Source organism: Bidens hawaiensis, unplaced genomic scaffold (genome assembly GCF_021521415.1).
Source record: "Bidens hawaiensis isolate Kalapana, Puna unplaced genomic scaffold, B.hawaiensis_p1.1 tig00001597_1, whole genome shotgun sequence".
NCBI lineage: Eukaryota > Viridiplantae > Streptophyta > Magnoliopsida > Asterales > Asteraceae > Bidens > Bidens hawaiensis.
The window spans coordinates 582,457-595,625 of NW_027491092.1; the positions used below are offsets into that span (position 1 = coordinate 582,457).

The 13,169-nt window shown below is 40.4% G+C and overlaps 1 protein-coding gene across 1 annotated transcript; it reads left to right on the plus strand.

Moving 5' to 3' along the window:
- The first annotated feature begins 7,667 nt into the window (after positions 1 to 7,667).
- LOC143589854 (small ribosomal subunit protein uS14z/uS14y/uS14x) lies at positions 7,668 to 8,756 on the plus strand. The gene is made up of 3 exons (XM_077070497.1): positions 7,668 to 7,817; positions 8,531 to 8,630; positions 8,731 to 8,756. Exons 1-3 carry the CDS (start codon positions 7,756 to 7,758, stop codon positions 8,737 to 8,739), a joined length of 171 nt encoding a protein of 56 aa, XP_076926612.1. The 5' UTR covers positions 7,668 to 7,755; the 3' UTR covers positions 8,740 to 8,756.
- The last annotated feature ends 4,413 nt before the right edge of the window (positions 8,757 to 13,169 follow it).

Genomic DNA, 13,169 nt, shown 5'->3' on the forward strand with positions numbered 1-13,169 from the left:
TTTTTATCAAAATAAAATTTCTAAATTGAAATTTTACGAGAGTCTTCTTACTCTCAAGAGTGTTTCCCAAACTTCTTGTCTTCAGAGTTGTGAACAATGAAGCACAGATTTTAATGGTACCGTATTGATGAAAAATTTGTTCTGGTAAAGCCATAGTGAGAGTTGAGTAGGCTTTAGCTTCATTCTCAAAATCTTTTAACTCTTGAGTCTCATAATCTTTGAATGCTTTCGGAGTCCACCCCATGTTGTCACTTCCTATCAAAGGTGCTGCATACACATCGTCGAGAAAACGTACACTACTAGGATGCACAGATCCCAAATGAGCACAGAACCTCGGTTCCCAGCGAGCAAAGTCTGACAATTTTAACAATTTGGGACATTTGTTATGACTTCTGATTTCATTGTCCATGGTTAGCAACTGTTGCATTAACGCGTTCTGAGAGGCTAATGCATAGTAAGAAACGTTTTGCGAAGCCATAATGAAACAACTGGTTAAACTTCAAGGGTCAATTTTGTCAATTCTTTAAAGTATATTGTTTACTGTTCACACGATTGGGGTATAGTAACGAATGAGAGAGTTACTTTAACGAATATGTGATATTCGTTAAATTGAGAATTACTTTAACAAATGTGTGATATTCGTTAAAGATTTTCACGAATGAATTGTTTAACGAATGGATCAATATTCGTTTAGCGAATGAGTTTTAGCGACAGAGATATAACGAATGTGTTTTAGTGAATCTGGTTGAAACGGAAGCGAATGGTTTGACGAATGGGCAGTTAGATTTGAACGAATGGGTCATTAGGACTTTAACGAATCAGTCTTCATCATAACGAATGAGTCTTCATCATAACGAATGAGTGTTCAAATCTCCTTCATTTCTGAAAACCAATTTCAAACTTAAAATCCGTCCAAATCAAGCTTAAATCACCCTAAACCTTTATCAAACTGTTACTAAACCAAATCCGAACTCACTGTACTAGTCCAAACTTACGAACAACCATCAAACTGATGCAATTTCTCGGTCCATATTCATACTAATCCGAACACATTCAACCATCAATCTGCTTGTCAAACCTCAATTCAAAATGAAATGAACCTCTAACTATCAATTCTAATCTTTTAACATCTTCACAAACGAATCAATACACTTATCGTTTTCTGACATAACTTTACCGCACACATCAAAATCCTAAATTTTTCCCTGCGGTATCCCCACACTTAGCTTTTGCTATGATGGTACGCTTGAAATACAATTAGTAATAAAAAAAAGCAAACTAAAAATATACAAAATGTACAATTACCACCCTCTTGACAATTTTTTTTTGGCATTCAAGGTGGGCGGCTGACCCGTTCCTGTGCAGTCATTTCATTACTTGCACGGTCCTCCTCAAGAGGTTGCATCCAACTTTTTGGCACGCCATAATCCAGCTCAAACCTTGCCAACCTCCATTTCGCATCATATTTAGGTGGTTTCTTTACCTCTTTCATTTTCGTCTTCTTTTCCTTTCTTGTTGTTACTTATTTACTATCTCTAACTCCATGCAATATCTCATTCTGTCCTTTCACCTCTATGCTACCCTTTAGCTCATTCCTGTCAATCACAAAACATTTCTCTTGTGTGTGATCCTTGCTTAAGGATGCACACTTGTCAATAAAAGGGTTAGTGGCGTTTTCAAACAATGGTAACCGTTTATCACGGTTCCCACACTTAATTCCCAAAACCCCCTTAGCACAATCAATTACCGCATGTGCTGTGGCGAGGAAAGGCCTACCCAGTATGACTTCAGATTGTGCAATATTTCCTTTAGCATAATCAAGTACAAGGAAATCAACTGGGTAGCTAAATTCATCCACCTTAACCATTACATTAGTAACCATGCCTCGAGGGAGTGTATGAGTTTGATTCACCAACACCACAGTGGTTCTAACGGGCCAAACTCATACTAATCATATAAACTGTCGGGCATGATACTAACACATGCTCCAAGATCTAGAAGTGTCCGATCAGTTTTAAATTCCCCAATTTGAATTGATAAAAATGGCACTCTCGGGTCTTGGAGTTTACTTGAAAGGGTATTATCCTCCACCTCCTCATCTATCCTGTTGTTCAACTTACCATTTAAACATTTTTCACAATTGCAATTTTCACAAAAATACAATTCATCTGTTTATAGTTTCAATTCATTTTGGAAAATTGTTTCATTTTGACCAACACCGTCATTTTCATCACTAACATCATTCACCACTGCCTCAACAAACTGTGGCGGTGAATCAACTTCAACACAAGTAATTTCAAAATGAGGTAAAAGACTTACCTCATTGATGTGCACATTATTTCCTTTCTTAGAGCTTGAACTGGAATGTTGCGGGTTTACTGTGGTATCGCTCGGTAAATGGCACGTGTTTTTCTGAAATCTCGCCACATCTGTTGTGAGTTGACCAATCTGTTTCGACATTGCTTCTGAAGACTTATCCCTCAACTCGAACTGTTTCTGCGTTTCCTTCTGATTATCTGGCACAAGCTTCAACAATGCATCGAGTTTTGAATATACCGACTCGTCTGTATTACCCGAATTACCTGAATTACCCTTTTGCTGGTCCTGATTTTGATTACCCGACGAACTGTCACCCCGGTAACCATCTCTGTTATACTCCCAACTACTATTCTGATTGTATGAACCCTACTGATAACCACTCTGGCGGTAGCTGTTCTACTATCGGTTCTGACTGGACCCCTGAAAGTTCAGGTTTGACTGACCCGCGACATTCCCGTAACTGAAGTTCGGGTGGTTCCTCAGGCCCTGGTGATAGGTGTTTGAATTAAACCCTTGGCCTTTGGAATCCCCGCACGCATAACTAACTTCCTCGTCGGGATACTCGTTCTCATCAAACTCGGGGCAATTTTCTGTCTTATGCCCCAACTCACCACACTCTGCACAAACCGGGAACTTCACTCCGACTTTACTAACCTCTTTCTTTTTCTCTCGTCTATAACCCGCGAGTTCTTATTCCAACTCTGCAATTTTGTCTGACTCGCTCGAGGCTGATTTAACCGATCTAGTGGCCCCGTGTTTTCGTCTTCGATCTACAGCTACCTCTGACTTGGAATCTTCACACATAAACTCCAAAAAATCCCAATCATCTTCCACGGGTTGATTCAACAACTGACTATTACAAAAGGCTTTCAAATGCTTTCTGTCTTCATATGTCAACCCGTCAACGAAATACTTAACCAATTCCCACAACTCGATCTGATGGTGCGGGCACTTCCTAATCATTTCCTTATAACGAGTAAAGGCCTCGTGAAATAACTCACCCGGTAACTATGAAAAATGTCGAATCTCCATTCGGGCCTCGATGGTATTTGATTGTGAATAATACTCGTTAAGGAAAACTTGTTGCATCTCACCCCAGTTCTCAATACTGTGCATCGGTAGCGAGTTGAACCAGTGTTTTGCTTTGTCTTTTAGTGAAAACTGGAACAACCGCAACCGAACCTCATCCTGATCGTATTTACCGTCACCGATAGACCCGCAAATAGCTGAAAAATCTGACAAGTGTGAATACGGGCCTTCAGATCCCAGTTCGTGAAAGTGGGGAACTATGTTAATGTAGGACGGACGGGATTTGAATGTCGGTTGTCCTTGTATGTGAACCTGTGGGACAATCAGTGAGGCACCATCTGAAATAGCCGGTCTGAACCGACTGTTAACACCCTGAACCGGAGGCCCATAATTCCTTCGTCTGGCCCTCAGTTCCTCAAAACCTGCCCGGTTAACCTGAATTGGATGTCTTCGTTCCTCCCGATATCTTCCAGCACCATCTCTATCTCGGTTTCTGTTCCTCCACCTGTCACCTCTCACCATAACCGGTTCCTCAACCTTCTCATCTACGTTTCTCAGCTCAAGCCCGTCATTCCGTCTAACCCTCCAATCATCCCCATTACTACCATCATTCCTCGGTTCTCGTTCCTCCTCATCTCCCTCTTCTTCGTCTTCAGCATGAATACTGACATGATCAAAATCCCGTATAATTGGCTGTCGGTGACGAGGGGTATTGTTCGGGGCTGATGGCCCGGGTCTGTTAAGGTTTTGGTTTCGGTTTCTAGATTGCCGAGCTGAATTTTGTGGTTGTGGATTGGTGTTTATCGGTGGTGGCTGGTCATTATTTTGTGGATTTGGTTATTTGGTGGATTAGGTTCGGGTTGGAAAACATTGTTCTCGGGTGGTGGGTTTTGGTTTTGATTCTGGTTCTGGTTCTGACCTTCCATGGCTGGCTGTCTGATCTGAGCACGGTTCTGCCGAGCTATACGTTCGCCTTCTGGCTCGTAAATCAGTGAAGAACCTCTTCCTGAATGGCGGGTGTGCATAAACCTGTTACCTACACAAACAACACACCCCGCGTAAAATGGGAAAATAAAACTAAACTAAAATTAAAAACAAAAACTAAATTAAACTAAACTAGACAAAGAAATTAATTAATCACAAAAACACTAAGCACACTAACTCTGTGGCAACGGCTTTATTTTGATGCTAGACTGTCGCTATCTAGTCAAAAACAATTAAATCTAGTGTCCTAATCACCTAAGCAAGCTAGGGTAAGTAGGGTGTCGAACCACGAGGAGTATGTGGTCAGTGTGAAGTGAAACTGATTCCTAACATTATGAAGTAGTTCAATTAACAATTGTGATCATACTAGCAAACGATTTGAGTTTTAAAATAAACAAGCAAGTAATCAAAGATTCAATCAATAACAAACAAATCACACCCGGGAATTCAAGTAAGCAAACTAACAGTAAACTCATGCACTTAACAGATAAACTATCTTGTGTCAACTACAGACTGACTAACCGGTTAAACCTTAGGCATCCACACTCGTTAACACACAGCACTGGTTATCAAATGGTCCCTACCATTGTGACTCAACTAAGGGCAAACCTATGCTTTCTCACAATTAACAGATCAAAACAATCATACGAGCAATTATTATAGCAACTGACAAACTAATCGTTCTGATAAACAAAAACCTAAACTGACTGAATGTACAGACATACTAAACATCAATGCTCATAGATTAACATCAAGAGAATTACAATTAGTTGTTCTAGTACATGAGAAATAAACTGGAAGATTACAAACTATACATCCCGGGTATGACTCGAAGGATCTAGCCGCATCTTGGCATCTCTCTGTCTTCGATTATGATGATTTGGATCATATCTATGGCCTTGAGACGAATAGGAATGAAGATTTTCTCCTCTTGCTGCTCTAGAAACTGCCTGGAACTCAATGATGGCGTCCAGGGTCATCAAAACAAGTTATACTAAGAAACCCTAACTTTCCCGTCGGTGGGGACCATCGCGTAGCGCGATGACCCTCCTCCCTTGACCATCTTGCTACGCGATTGTCCTAGATGACTTAATATCTGGATTCCTCTCGCTGAGAACCTGAAATTCATATATTATGGGTCTTGTAACTCATTTTCTAGCCCAGGATATGCTCGTTTTACTTCCTGGTCGCTTTTTATGAACCCATCTTGTTCAGTTTTAGCATTGGCTTTAGGTGTCTTATCCAAACTCTTCCCGGATCCTTCTAACACTTCCTAAGACTTCAATTTATGCTCCGGTCTTCCGAAGATATCATTCCATGCTCGTACAAGTCTCCAATTTAGCATCTTTAACGATCAATGACCTGAAATACAAAAGCACGTATGAAGTACCAAAGTTCTAACAATATATTAAACAAAACTACATAATTAACACAATAATATATATATACAAAATATCCGAACATCAGGTTTCGAGTATCCTAGAGAAACAAAATTATTTTCAACACTACGATGTTAAAACTGAAAATACATATCTTCTTTTCTCGTAACATAAATGACTAAATAACAAAGAAATATAACTTGATAAAAAAATTTAAAAGAAGAGTAAAAAAAACTAAAACTATAATCGTCTCCAGTCAATTGTGTTGTGGTTGTTCAATTACGGTTACCATTAGTCATAAACGCAAATTATAAATTAATAATAAGCATTTGATCTGTAACAGGTGGAATGCCAATAGTCGATTAAGGTCAGATTTTAATAACTTTAGTGGAGGCTTAGCCTATTATAACTAAAAATATATTTAGCTTAAAACTTAAAGTTTATTCGAGTTTTTCGGGTTGACTGAAACACATAAATCAGACTCAAGAACCAACCTGAATTACTTCGATTGGGGTAAGTATTTTCTCGGGTTTGGGTTTTTCGAGTCGGCTTAGTTTAGGGTTTGGTTACGGGTTTTCTCGGGTTGGGTTTCAGGTAAAACTGAGAACCCTAATTTTATATATGATGCTATCTTTATGTCATTAATAGTGCAACATTTTATCATCTTTTGTTATAATTCACTATTTCATTAAAAGATATTACAACTTATAAAATCACCAGATGCATCTTTGTTGTTTTCGTGATTATGAAGAAATTGTGTATGTATACACCACGTATTCGTATGAATTGACCATTAAAAATATATTTTCAACTTACAAAACCATTTAATTTGATAAATATAGGTTAAAAAAATAGTCATTTAATATGTATATTTTAATTGTATTTTTTTATAAGCATCTCGTACAGTACACAGATTCTAAAGCTAGCTAGTTATATTAATATATACACATATGATTTCAGTTATGTTTATTATATTTTTTTTCTTTTCTTAACGTAAGTTCAATAATTTATTTAATTATTACTTTAAGTTCGCAAAGTACACATTTGATTTTTCTAATGTCATGCTTAATTTTTATTTAGTACTTTTAATATTTAGCATTATTATATTTACTCGTTATTCACTTAAAACCTTTAAAATCTAAGTATAAGCTATTTAAGAGTAATATTTAACAAAAATTAGCTCAAAAATATTAAAAAGTGTATGGAATCATAATATTATTTATGTATAATTTAAAGCACATCATACTGGTAGTGGTAGTGGTAGTGGTAATAAAGGGATGATCATTCTATTTCTATATGGTAAACAAACATGATAATGAAATGGTAATGATCCATTTCATTTCTTTATCATTCCATTCCCACATTCATTCCATTTCCTTGTCCATTCCATTAAGTCATACCAAACATACCCTTAAAATAGACATGTTTAAAAGCAAGAAAATGTATGAGCGAGTTTTAGTAGTCTCAATTAAATAAAAAAGAATGTGCTTTAAGAGTTTGTATTATGTCTTTTTTAATGTGTTAGAATAAAGAAAGAAGGCGCCGACTTTTAGTTCTCGCCTTTGTCCTCTCCTTTCGGTCAAAACCCCTCTCACGACTTACCCTTAAACTATCTATATTTAATCTAGTTTTTTTTTTGGGTTGTTTCAAGATTGATACATGAACTAGAGTGTGGCTTTATTGTAACCGAGCCAAGCTTGATTTGAAATTACATGAGTCAAGCTGGCTTATTTTTGTAATCAAGCCGAACTCGACTCAAGCTTGCGCGATTCAATCTTAGGCTTGTTTAACTTCAAGATTGAGCTCAAACGTAGCTAAGTTTCCTCGTTTAATTTCAAGCTTGAACCTATCTTGACTCAACTCATGAGCAGCATAGAGGGGGCTATGGGCCTCATTTTGCGTTTGGATAATTTATAATAACTATTGGGCCGTGGGCTAAAACGAATATAAAACGCAAATCCATAAGCTCATTTCGTGCAAAATCTAGGGTTTGCAATTCATCTCATCTAGTTTAAGAGCTCATCGCCTCCATACACGAGCCACCATGGGTCACTCGAACATCTGGAACTCGCACCCCAAAACTTACGGCCCTGGATCTCGTACCTGGTTCGTTCACAGATCCTTTATCTTTCAGCCTATTCATGTTTTAGCTCGTATTGTACTATAAGTTATGCCATTCAATAGATTTATTACATTGATATATGTTTTTAGTTCTGCTGCTAACAAGCTGTATGTTTATATATGCTAAATCATGTTATATCTGGATCTATATACTGTGTATTGGTTTTATGTTTTGTGTAGTGGTGTAAATGAGCCTGGTTTGAGCTCGACTAGGCTCGAGCTCAGCTTGCTTAACTTATACCGTCTTATAGAGAGCATGAGCTCAGGTAATTTCAAACTTCATTTATAAAGGCTCAAGCTTGGCTAGTGAGTTTCTCGAGCCACAGTGTTTTACTATTTATTAGGTAGCTTTTTTATATATTTATATTTATAATTATTTTTTATTTTAGTTTTCTATTTAACATATGATATATTATTTAGTTGTTTTTTAATATGCAATATTTATTATTAAATGAATATTATAAATAAAAGTTATTCAAGCAATAGGCTCGTTTAGGTGCGAGAGTCAGCTCAAGCTTGATAAGTGAAGCTTGGGCACAGGCTTGTTTATTAAACAAGCTTATTAATGGGCTTGAGCTTGTTTAAGTTCAATTTGATTTGAGCTTACTTGCGAGTCGATCCTGAGTAGCTCGCGAACAGCTGTGCTTGTTGTTTACACTTTACACCTCTCGGTTTGACTTGTGATTCTTCGGTTGCAGCCGGGTATGTGGTAACTCTCATGGGCTGATCAGGAAGTATGGGCTTATGTGCTGCAGGCAGTGCTTCCACAGTAATGCAAAGGAGATTGGTTTCATCAAGGTTATTATTATTTTTTATTTTTATTTTTATTTTTTGCACTTCGGTTTTTATTTGTTTCAATTAAATTTTGTTAATTTGTTTGTTTTTTTTCTCAATGCAGTATCGTTGATTTCACAACCAAAGGAGGTTGTGCTTGAGTTTGTGTTAGCAATTTTCAATTAAAAGATGATATCAAGATCTTGTTAGCATTATTGATGCGAAATGGATTTTTGTTTTATCCTTTTACTTTTGTTTATGGTTTATGTATGACAGACTGAAAGTGTTTACTTTTTTTCTTGATTATGCACTTCAGTTTTAGATATGTTTTGGGATCTAACGATTTAAACTTTTAAGTGTTGAGTTTGTTTCTTTTTTGGTCCTCTTAGAGGAGTTGTTGAAGTCGATCCATGAGTAGTGGCGAAGCTTGAGCTTAGTAACAGTGGTGACTGAAGTCATGGACCTAAAAATTTTCGGTTTGAGTCGGGTGGTGATTTGGTTCGGGTCGCCGATCCGGTTTCGGTTGGGTCAAACAATATAATATCTAAATATTTAAATTTTCTTCGTTCATACAAATGATTGTTCTTATAATAAAAAAAATAATAAAAAAACTAGATAATTTTTAACCAAAATAGACTTAAAATATTCATGATAATGCGAGAGGAAGGGTGCGGTTACTTGATGTTGTGGTGTGTGTGGTGTCTTCAAGGTTGAAGGCGTTGTCCTGTATGTGGTGGCTGGTGGTCTTCAGGATGGTTGCCGATAATGGCGGAAGACAGTGTGTGCTTAGTGGTGGCCGGTGGTCTCTAGTGACTTGATAAGAGCAGTGAATTTGAGTTTTGAACCAAATGAATGGTAGATGGTTTTCAAACCCTAACCCAATAACAAACCTGTTTTTTTGTTGTTGTTTAAACAAGTGTATCACCATTACAAATTAATAGCCCTCTTTAATGAGTTTTATCGAAACAAAGCTTTTAGTATTTGTCTTTAAAAATACGAGGTTTTATTATATATATAAAAATATCAAATACTGAGATATTATTAAAAAAAAAAGGTTCAGTGGTGACCGATAGCTTTTTGGAGAAATACCTCGGGGGTGACCACGCTCAATACCTATAAAAGTTTTCGGACAAAAATCACGAAATTTACCTATTGACTGAAAAACGGTAGTGACGGGGTCACCCCAATCCCCATAAAGCTTCGCCCTTGTCCATGAGGCCATTCCATGTCGTATGCTTTTTTTTTTGTCAGCGGGTGGCTTATAGCGTAAAGGCTTACACACTTAAGTAGTGCCAATGATTAGGATGACACTCATTTGACTATCGAAGGCCAGATTGTGTCACAAACAACTAGGGTTATTGAAGAAACACTAACCGAACCCCGGGCAGATTACTGGTAACCTGGGGGTTAGATAGATGTTTCCCACGAGGGGTTAGACCCTGAGAAGATGGTTCTTCTGATAACCTGCAAAACAGACACCGTGAGCTTGTCACTGAGAAGGGGGGGGGGGGTTCCTCCTTGTGACCACCCTCCGGCGTGAGAATCAGACTAGATTGCTCTTTAAATATAAATGTATATTAAGAGATTGCTAGAGCAGATATCAGGTATAATATGATGATACAAAATAAGATGAGATGGTCATACCATTTGGGGTATTTATAGCCGAAGGTAGGTTTCCAAAGAGGTATGGCCGGCTGCAACAGTGTTCCTGTTCCACCAACAGTGGCCTACGCACGTGCCCTGCTGGTAGTTGGTGGGTAGGCAGCGGCTGATAGTGACCAGGCCTGCTGTGTACTATTCCTTTTCCACCAACTGGCGGCTACGCACGTGGTATGGCAGTAGTTGGTGAGTAGGCAGCGGCTAATAGTGACACAGTACAGGAGCATGCTGCTCGCCATACTGTGTCAGTAAGCTGTCGTCTCTTTAGTCAGATCTTTTTCCCATACCTCGTCAGGTACAGTACAGAAGATCTTCCTGTATCGTACGGACTGGCTTATTTGGGCGGGAGTATTCCCCCTCCCGCCCTTGCGCGGGATTGTTCCCGGCTTTGCTCATTCCTTCAGGTGACACTGAGTGATTGAGAGCTAAGTGCCTTGTGCGTGTAGCCTTGCTGCGCGGGTGGCCTTCCCTGATGGCTTGTATCCGAGGCTGCGGGGACAGGCGGAGTCCTTCACCATTGGGAGGCATTTCCTGCGGGACCAGCTTGCGTACTGCGCGTAAGGACGTCACGTCTCTGAGCATGGTTGGTCCTGCGGATCCAGTTGGTTTCTGCGCAGACGTTCCTCTTCAAGGTGAGTCTTGCGGGTCCAACTGGGCTCTGCTGGGACCTACCTCTTCAAGTCCCACCAGTCCAATGTTCTTCTCATGAGTGTTTAATAAAGTGAAGTGAACTTTTGGACTTAAGCAAAGGGTTTTTGAAAAGGGTTTTTTAAGGTTTTCCATGGGGATTCCTCCCGCGGAAGTCCTTATCACTTGCAGAAATTCCCGAGTTTCCTGCTTGGTCTTTGGGTATGATGCGGGCAGGTCTGTAACCTCCTCGCAAGTCAGGAGCGTTGAGTCCCACTTGTGTGGATTCTCCATGAGGTTTTGGTAGTTTTGAACATAGTGATCAATTATGTTAAAACCACCAATTCCATCCTGGAGCTTCAAACAACGTAGTTCTCGACGTTCCCGCTATGCGGGGATGTTATTTCCGTTTCCGCAAGCATTGCCCAGAAGATCCTTCTTGGTTTCAATTCCCAGCGGAGCGCTAGGTATGTGAAGGGTTTTGCCTTAACACTGTACCTGCGCTCGTCTTACGGTTACTTTACTTCCAAGGTATTCCTGGCGTCAATTCCCTGCGGGTGCTAGGTATGTGAAGGGTTTTGCCTTTACACTGTACCCGCACCTGTCTTATAGTTACTTGGTTGCCGAGGTATTTGGTTTCAATTCCCTGCGGGTGCTAGGTATGTGAAGGGTTTTGCCTTGACACTGTACCCGCATCCGTCTTACGGTTACTTGTTCGCCAAGGTTTTCTTGGCTTCAATTCCCTGCGGGTGCTAGGTATGTGAAGGGTTTTGCCTTAACACTGTACCCGCCTCCGTCTTACGGTTACTTGTTTGCCAAGGTAAGGGGTATTTTCCCGCCTACTTTTTGATCTTTTTGAATTTTGAATTTTGAAATTCGAAGAGTTGGTGGAAAGAAGAACAGTCCAAAACTCTGAAACGTCGTGCGACGGTTTCTTCTGACTGTGTCAGATCGTGCAGGAAGTTATGGTGACGTGACAGTACATGGTCATTCCAGACGCTTTTTCAGGCGCGTGGGCGCGATTTTTCGGGCGCGTGGCCGCGAAATTAATGGTATGCTTCCTGTCAACAGCTGTTGCCAGCTTGCTTTTTGCCACGTGTCATAGTTTCATTGCACCTTCGTTTTCTCTCTCTTCCGCATTAATTTCATCGCATTAATTGCGATTAGTATATAAAGGGGTAGAGGGCTCTTTGTAATCCACACTTTCACTCTTCTCATCTTTTAAGCGATTTCCGGCGAATACTCCCCTTTTCAGGCAAGCATTCTCTCGAAATCGCTTTCTTCTTTCCTTCACAAGATGTCGTCTCGTGATGTTGAATCTGCAGCCGATGACAAGAGTACTGCTGGCGAGTGCCAGTGTGCTCTGCCTGGCGATCTGTACCGGTATGTTGTCAGGAAGTTCATGCTCGAGACTCTCGAGCCTGAGTTTCCTGAACCCCATCAGACTGTGTACGATGCCCCCAGAGGCAAGATCGGGGTTTATGCTGCATTCTTTGTCTATGGGAATCTTAGGTTCCCATTGACAAAGTTTGTTTACCGTGTCCTTGAGAGGCACGGTGTTTATTTGACTGAGTTGCACCCCATGGCGATCGCCAAGATTCGCCACTTTGAGTGGGTGTGCCGGATACTGGGCGTTGAGCCCTATGTTGACCGCCTGATGACCTTCTATACTTGGAGGTGCATCCAGGGGTGGTACACATTGACAACCCGGATTAAGGGTTTAAAGATCTGCGCGACCGAGCGCAGTCTTCGCTCGTGGAAGCGGGAGTTCTTCTTCATATCCGCTCGCGCCATCCCCATTGCCATGAGATTCAAGAACGGGCAAGCTCTCCCAAGCCTTCACGCCTCCAGCTACCAGGAGGCGGAATGGTTTTCGAAGATATCTCTGGTCCAATCTCCGGTTTACCGGTTTGCGGAGTCCGGGATGGTGATGCTGGGGATGAGCCGAGTGTGGAAGGCTGCTGATGCGCACAAAATCCCAATCTTCCTCGAATACGGTTCGAACTCTGTTCCTTACGGTATGCTTTCTTTCTTTTTGTTGATTTTGAATTTCTTCTAACTTCTTTCCTGTTTATTTCAGAGGGGAACGACTTGCAGTCGCTCCTAAACCCGCGGGAGGCTGATGGTCCCGCCCGGATGGTTACTCGCGCTCTAGACGAGAACGAGTTGCCCATCCTAGAACAAACGGCGGATCGGTTCGTGGAGGTCTATCCGCTAGGCCATGAGATCCTTAGCGCCCGTCGGCCAGGTAAGGCGCTATTCGACCCTGTACCCCTC